Raw genomic sequence first — 8,803 nt, 5'->3', positions numbered from 1 at the left:
TTTATCAGTAGAAATATTGATTTCTTGGAAAGTCTTCCATGGACATATGTTCAATGTTGAACCATTGTCGATTAGAGCCATGGGAATGACTTTATCAGCGATCTTTATAGAGATGTAAAGTGCCTTAACATGGGTTTCATCTGGAATAGGTAGATCTTTATCCTCAAAAACCTATCATGTTGATTTGAGGAGTTGCCGAAATGATTTAAATCAACTTTTCTGTCGTTGTGTTGGTTGGTATAGTAGTCTGTCTTAGCTCATTAAGAACAACATTTCCGTGTTCTATAGAATACATCAGGATTTCCTAAATGGAAATGTTGGCATTTGTCTTCTTTAGTTGAGTAAGAAGACCATCGCCCGAGTTTTGAGCTCTAGGTTATTTTTCCCTTCTTGAGTCATTATATGATCCAGGGAGATTAGTCACATTGGTAGGGGACGTTTTCATGAAACTGGGTTGGAAGTCAGATCCACTTTGAGTTGTTAAAACCTTTGTCACACCTCTTATTGGATAATCAGTGGTAGGATTATCAGGAATCCACCTCTTTTGAAATTTCGCTGGTAGAGGTGGAGTTCTTCGATCCTCCTTTTTGGGCCATGGATTAACCATACTAAATTCAAGACTATTAATAGGTTCATCCACTGATATCATATTCACCTGATGATCGGGTAAGGGATTTTTCAAGATTTCAGGTTTAGGGATGATCTTCTGATATATATAGATAATATTAATAAGGTTAAGAAGTTAGTGTAAGAAAGGAATATTCTAAGAATATTCTTTTGAGTTTGAAAATGATTATTTGGGTTGGAGATGAATTAATGTTGATGTGACATTTACTGTGTTTTGGGTTTGAGAATGGGTTTGTAGGTTGGAGATGGTCTAAGAGGGTCTTGGACCGGGCGCGGGGTGGACCGTTAGTTCGTTGAGCGTGGTTTGGGAGTAGTCTACATCGACATGGATGCGATATGGCCCGATGTCAAAGCGATTTGGCCTCTAGTCAACGTAGAGCTAGGCACACGGGTTGAACGGGCACGTCACGTACGGGTTATATTCAGGCACAAGATGATTGAGTTTTTTGGCTAAGTTGGCTCCGTCTTCAACCTTAGAAAAAACATTAACTACATGTTTTGAATCTTTTCATTAGAAGGCTCCAATCACGAAACCAAATACATGGAGGTTTCATCTTCCCATTTGAAACATATACAACATACTCTATAGTTGTCATTCAATCGGCGAGAACCTCGTAGGGGCCTCGTCGGAAAATGAACATTTCAATTAGAAAAACGATTTTTGATTTCCAAGATTTTAATTTAAACTCTGGGCTTACCAAAAGCTTTCCTAAGTTCATTATAACCAAAATCAATCATGCAAACACTATACACATTTGTGTCATTCTTAAAACTCAAATTGGAAGCTTTCTAAAAAATATAGATTTTAGGCCATCATGTCTTGAATGCCTCGGGATTGATTTAAAAATACCCCTAGTTTTAATCTTGCAGGGTTAGTGTCTGTAATTTGTGAATCTAGTTAGCTTTGTAACTTTTGTTTTTTTTGTAACTTGTTTACTTACCGATCAATAGCATAGTGCTTGGAGTTGGTGTTATCAATCTTGTATAAATTTCAAAATCCAGGTCAATATTAATAAATTCTCAAACCTAATAACACCTCCAATAAAAATCTCTTAGAGAATTCCACATGACATGTAACCCCCATTAAAGACATCATGATGTTGGACCCCATCACACATGCCTATGAACTGTGAATGCATGCCTCTTGTGAATAATTGTGATCATAATAATGTTGATTTTCCAGTCCAAATATTCCATATCATTTTGATTTTGGATGTGGTGGCAATCCAAATATCCACATCCAAAATCATATATTCCCATATCCCCAAAGATAAATATGCAACCTGGCATAGCTCTTTACCTAGAGCTTGTTATTTTTTATTGAGAACTATTTATAACAATAAATAAATAAATAGTGATAGGTAGACAACTATATGTTGAATTGATATAATTAAAAGTAAATGAATTCGTATCATTCACAAATTTAGTAACAAAAACAAGATAATATTAAATGAGCTAGCATCCACAAATGAATAGTTCTATGGACTCCATAACATATGTTTCTATTTGTTTTTTTAATTTTACATATATGTATGTCACATAAATTATAAAATTGTTTAGTCTAGAGGGAATAATATATAATAAAAATGATAGCCCTTGTATAATCTATTAACGAAATGTGTTAACAGACTTGTGACGAATATTAAAAAATTTATGTTTATCTGTTAAAATAATTAACTGGTATAATTATTTTTTATTTTATTAAAAATAAATTTACATGTACAAAAGATAACAACTTAACATTTAATTATCTCCGGCTTCTTCTTTTTTAAATGATAAATTATACAAGGGCTACTTTTTATTATATATCAATAGTACACTCTAGACTAAACAATTTTATTAACATACATATATGTAAAATAAAAAAATAAATAGAAACATAACATATAAAATAAAAATATATTATATTTAATATTTTTCTTAAAATTAAATTCATATAAATTCTCAAACAATTGATCATTTCAATATATATTTAAAAATAATAATGATTGAATGGTATGGAGTCCATAGAACTATTCATTTGTGGATGCTAGCTCATTTAATACTATTCTCATGTTTTTGTTACTAACTTTTTAAATGATATAAATTCATTTACTTTGTAATTATATTCAGGTAAGTCAAATATTGTTAAATAATTAAGAGAGAATGATTTAATTGAAAAATAAAATAATTTATTTCTCTTTTTCTTTAAAAAATTATTCCTTTTTAATGAGGTGATAATACGTTAATCTTTCTCTCGTTCTCGTATTCTCTCTCCAAATTTTAACAGTGTGGTTTTTCAGTCATCTGTTTTGGATCGATTTGTATTGGTTAATGGAATTAGGGCCAGTTTCAACTTCTACTAATATATTCTGCCCCTCAATATATAAGAATTCACAAATGATTCATTGTCTCCTTCAATATACATAATAATATTTGATTTGTCCTTAGTTTTAATGAAATAGTTAATTTTTTTTTTTTTTTTGGGTAAAGTGAGAATCAAAACTAAAAACAAACAAGATCTTAAATTATATGTGTGATGTATAAAAAGCTCCTTAATTCAAATGATACAATGATACTAGACAACATAAGGACCCATTATTGTTTAAAACCTTGTTGTGACCACACACTTCAACGCCGACGCTTCTGGCGTGTCCCACGTTTGTTCCCTATCTATTACACATACTGGGACCCACTCTTGTCGTTCGACCAACCGACAATCTCCATCTGTAAATACTCCCCTTCTCATCTCACCCCCACGCGCATTCATAACGCACAAGCGCGTGTTCAATCTCAACCCCGCACGAAGTTAGCTAGTTCATGCACGGTTGGTTGGTTGCTTCATAATTAATTCTCTCCCTCCTATAAAACCCATCTTCTAATTCCATACCTTCTTCCTTCACCATTCTCTCTCTCTCTCTTTGGTACCGTCTTGACCTAATTAGGGTTATCTTTGAAGATCGAGATCATCATGAGTTACGTAAGTAAGGATCTTCTTCTTGAGGCAACAGAACTGAGACTAGGTTTGCCAGGAACTCACAGTACTACAAAATCTACTAAAAGAACTTCATCTGAGTCCGGTTCCAACGACGGCCCACAGTCATCTTCTGATCATGATTCCCAACATAGCAAACCACCCCCACCCAAGTAAGGCCTTTTCATTTCATTAAGTTTAGTTGGAAAGATATTGAATTATCAACATTCATTTGATGGATCTGTATATATATATATTGTATTTATAGAGCACAGATAGTGGGGTGGCCACCGGTCAGATCATACAGGAAAAACTGTTTACAAGCTAAGAATATTGTACCAGAAACTGGTAGCGATGGTTGTGGGATGTACGTAAAAGTTAGCATGGATGGAGCTCCTTATTTGAGAAAGATAGATGTAAGGGTTTATAAGAGTTATCGTGATCTTCTAGAGGCCTTGGAGACCATGTTCAAATGCACCATTAATGGTAACTATATAAATAATTATCAACTTGTATGATCGAATCATGATCTTAAGAACATGATTTCTTAAACTTTACATATTTTGCATGCATTGGTTTTAGCTATATATATTTGTTTATGACATGGATTTTGGTGTATGATTATAGGTATGTGCGGGAGTGAGAAAGAAGGATCGTCTGGATATGTAGCGACGTATGAGGATAAAGATGGTGATTGGATGTTGGCTGGAGATGTTCCATGGGAGATGTTTATCACTTCTTGCAAGAGGCTTAGAATCATGACAGGGTCAGATGCCAAGGGAATATTTGTATGAACAGAGAATTTATAGGGTTTGACTTTGCCCACCATAGCTAGCTTGTGTCAAAATACTACTGTAAGTTTATTTACATTTGGTAGGTTTGTTCATGAAGGTTTGATTTGACTATTAAATTATCATCATGTTTATTGGTTGTATTTTAAAAAATGCACTCTTATATTTGTTGAAATTTATCATAATAAAGGAGAGAGCAAGCAACATATGCATTTCCAAACTACACTTTTTTATTTTGTATTTGAAACCTTCAAGATTGCACTATGTATTGGGTTTTTTGCGTTTGAGTTGCAATAAGTTGATCATTTTATATTTTTGATGTTAAAAATCTTTAATCTAAATATTTATATTTTACTTTATCTAATGTTAATACTCTATATTAATAAATCAAGATAAATTGCACTTACTGAAACATATTTAGATCGGTAGTGATAAATAGTTTAACTGAAACATATTTAGATCGGTAGTGATAAATAGTTTATGACATTATTATAGAGATCTTTTCTTTATCTTGGATTTTTCAGTTTTAATTCAGATCTGTTCTAACATATGAATGTTAATGAATATCGCAAATTGTGTTTTTCAAGAACTCGATGGAGTTGTGAACCCAAAGTTGGGTAAACCTTGAAGGATCGATCTAAGTTTAACACTAAAATGAGGTTATACTAATTTGATAGATAACACAATGAATTGTCTCTCTTGGTTGGATAACTTTCAACTCATATACCAATTAATTCAAAATTCATCTTCAACTTCTTGTAATCAAATCTTTTTTGTCTTTAATTCACTTTCACAAATGCATCAACAAACTAAATGGCTTATGTTAACATTAAGTACAAAACAAATCATATACAAAATTATGTAAACTAAAGGATTAAATGAAAATATCAAAACAATTAAAAACTTATTAAGCTTATGCTTGAATTGCAAGCTCCAATGGCATTCAATCTTGTGGTTTAGCTGAGTTTGTCTATCTTACTCTATCATTGATCCTAGTCAAATCACCAAACAAGAAAAATAGGCAAATCGACATACAAATATGCAATTAAAGTTAATTTAACGCGAGATTAAGCGATAAACACATAAATAACTCAAGAAATATGTGAAATATTTATTATAAACATGTTAATAGAAAACTATGTAAATTTAGTAAATCAGCCTACTTCTTATTGCATGAATAAATGAGATTTAGACCTGAAACCGAAATAGTGAAGTTTGGGACCCAAAAATTGAATGTAAAAGTTCAAAGAACCTTTGAAAATTCAACTCAAAAGGTCTCTAAGGTCAATAAATTCCATTTTAATTATAAGGGATGAAAAATGAATATTTACATAATGCTATCTTTGATTGAATTTATAAAAGAGATAATTTCATAAAAATGAACTTCAAATAAGTAGACAACTGAAAATAAACTTGAACTTAAATAAATGTATTGAAGGCCACAAGAAAAATGTTTTAACCTAAGATGTTTAAAGCAAGTTTCAAAAATCATTCGGGTTATCAACTCGGATTTTTGAACGAATTTCGGTCTGAACAGTCTTACCAGTTGAACCACGAACACAATTTTATTTTTATATTCATTAAGTCGTTACTTGTTTGATTCTTGAAAAATCATGGACAAAGATGAAAAAAATTATGGTCAAGAACCAAAAAGAAAAGAAATGTTACCAGATACGAATCCAATAGTTCAAGTTACAAATCTAATTTGACCCCCAAAAATTTAAAAATTAATTAAAATTATGAATCAATGACAAGTATAAAATTGATTTTAATCTAATTAATACATTCTCTCTACAACTTTATAACCATTTTTATTTATTATTAATACTTTTCAATATCTTTCATATTTTTCTCTATTTCTCTTCACTTTTTTTTTTCTTTCACTCTATCTATCCAGATATCACTAATCGAATTCTTTGATGACCGCCTCGTTTGGAACCAATCGGACCAGGAGAATTACATGGCTCTCCTGCAAACGGTCACAGCCATCGGGTAGAGAAAGTAAATGAATTATCGAACCGGAAATTTTCAGTTTGGATTTTCGGTCGGATCAGATTTGATCGATTTGAAATGTAGTCTTGAAATGTAGTCGTATTGAAGCCAAAAGTCGGACCGATCGATCATTCAACCGTTTAGTGGTCGAATCGGTTTGACCGCCGGTCGGACCGCGTATTTTAAAACAATAGGTTTGAAGTATAATTCAATAATAATAGTTGTTTGATGATGGCACATCAAGAATAATAAGCAAACAAGTCACTATGATATAGGATATAGGTTTAAACATGTTTTCTTATAGCGGGTAATTAGGATGAAAGGATCTTGTTAATTTTATCTTTTAGAAATTTTCGAATTCATCATGGACTTGCCAAGAATCTTTTAGATTTATATTGATCAAGTCCACCATAGGCTTGCAAGAAATTGGTAGGCTTATGTATGGTTAGAATTTAAATGGGGGTCATAAAGGAGCTTGTAAGTTTAAGCCTTCTCAAAATTTTCATGTTCATGGTGAACTTACGAAGAAGTTTGTAGGTTTATGTCAATTTAAGATTCACCATGAATATACAAGAAGTAGGTTTATGCTTTTCAGTAACGGTTTTAAGTTGGCTAGAACCGTTACTGTTGTCCAATGACTATCAGTAACGACTTTCGAAAGCCGTTACTGATGCCTGAGAAGTTTCAGTAACACATGTTTTTGTAACAAATGGTAACGGTTTTATTTGCCGTTACAGATATGTTTCAGTAACAGCCTTTGATGCTTTCAGTAACGGTTTTCGCTTTTACTGATAACTCTTTTTCTACTAGTGTCTCATCACATAGCTCATAGGTTTATGGCTTATTAAAAATTTTGAGTTCGTCGTTGGCTTAAAAAGAAGTTTTTAGATTTATTCTTATTTAGGTTCGGCTAGTAGAAAGACAGTTTTTTCCGATAAATTTCTTTTCTAATGCCTCCATCTATATATATTTTTATAAAATGAGATGAAAATGTCAAATTTAGTATTAAAATCATAAAATTATATCCTTGTATACAAACTTAACAAATATATCAAATTTATTCAACGTTACATAATTTTCCAATAGTGTAAAAATTTAGCACAGCTATTATGTCATATTAACGTGTTATATATATACAATGTAGGTTCACATGGACATGCAAAAAGGCAGTCTTTTTCGGCAAATTCCTTCTATAATGCTTTAATGTGTATAATTTTATTTACCAGTGTAATCTTTTACATGTATTTTCAAATGATGTCATGAAGGTAATTTGAATTTAAGAAAAAACAAATTAAACTTCACTTTTCTCTTTATCTAAAGCCTCTATTTTTTTAAATACTTTTAGATAACTAATTATTAAATGTTATTTTAATCCTAAGAAAATCAATTTATAAAATGAACTAACGTAAAATTGTCAAATTCTTTTCGAAATATTTTTAAATCTCTAGTAAGAATGAGACTAAAGTATCATACTATTTCGTCTCATATCTAATCAAATTGTTTGGAGAATCTCTTAAAATAGATTACTCTTCATCGAAGAAAAAGAGAAGACTGACATTGCTCGTGAATGCTCTTGTTAGTTAATAAAACTAAATAAGTCTTTAGACTTACTCAATATCAGTTTTTAAGTTAGTGTTTCCTCAATTTTGTTTCAATTATTTTTTAGCACAGTGGGTTAATCATTTAGTTGTTTCCTTAATTTTATGCATAGTTATTATTTTAAAGGTTATTTAAATGTCTCACTAGTTATCAATAATATTATTAGTTATTAGAGTCATTTAAGTCTTCCATCAAGAGTGATTACAAGTCGGAGAGCTTGTACGCAAACACGAGTGAAGTGTGAGGTGATATTGGGTGTGTGAGGTGAGAAGAACAAAGAGTGCTTGAGTGTAAACACGAGTGAAGTGTGAGGCATTTTGGGGGAAAATGGAAGGGAAGGGAAGGGAAGGGCGAACAAGGGCTTTCGAGGGTTCCTAAATTTCACGATATTCACTACGATCACTAAATTTGATGATTAGAGTGTTACGAGCAAAGAAGGTCATTTCTTGATTTCGAGAGAGAAAGATAACTTTTGTTTGTGAATGAGAGTTTTAGATCGAGAGAGTATAGGAACTTAGAATCACTTAAAAGAATTTTTGGAATGCTTCGGATATGTAAGTTACTCTCAATAAAGACGTCATTAAATAAGGGGTAGTTATTTAATGTCCATCCTAAAGTCTATTGGACAAAGAAAAGTAGTTGTTACTTATGTTAGTCATATTTTTGAACATTGATATACACGTGTCTTCAAGTTATTTGATATATGACCATTTAATTTCTAAGAGAGAATGTTTATAGACATATAATGACAAAATAAAATAGTTGTCCCATTTTGATCCGAAGATGAGACTACCGAAACTTTCATGTAAATAGCCAAAATAGTTGTCTACATATCCTATAT

General features: G+C 31.5%; 1 protein-coding gene across 1 annotated transcript; it reads left to right on the top strand.

The window, feature by feature from the left end:
* The first annotated feature begins 3,502 nt into the window (after nt 1-3,502).
* LOC124930668 (auxin-induced protein 22D-like) lies at nt 3,503-4,594 on the top strand. Its single transcript, XM_047471006.1, has 3 exons — nt 3,503-3,753; nt 3,849-4,066; nt 4,208-4,594. The coding sequence occupies exons 1-3, from the start codon at nt 3,578-3,580 to the stop codon at nt 4,372-4,374; spliced, it is 561 nt and encodes a 186-aa protein (XP_047326962.1). The 5' UTR covers nt 3,503-3,577; the 3' UTR covers nt 4,375-4,594.
* The last annotated feature ends 4,209 nt before the right edge of the window (nt 4,595-8,803 follow it).

Source organism: Impatiens glandulifera, chromosome 1 (assembly GCF_907164915.1).
Source record: "Impatiens glandulifera chromosome 1, dImpGla2.1, whole genome shotgun sequence".
Taxonomy (NCBI): domain Eukaryota; kingdom Viridiplantae; phylum Streptophyta; class Magnoliopsida; order Ericales; family Balsaminaceae; genus Impatiens; species Impatiens glandulifera.
The sequence above is the reverse complement of the archived record's forward strand: the minus strand, read 5'-3'. Positions and strand labels throughout refer to the sequence as shown.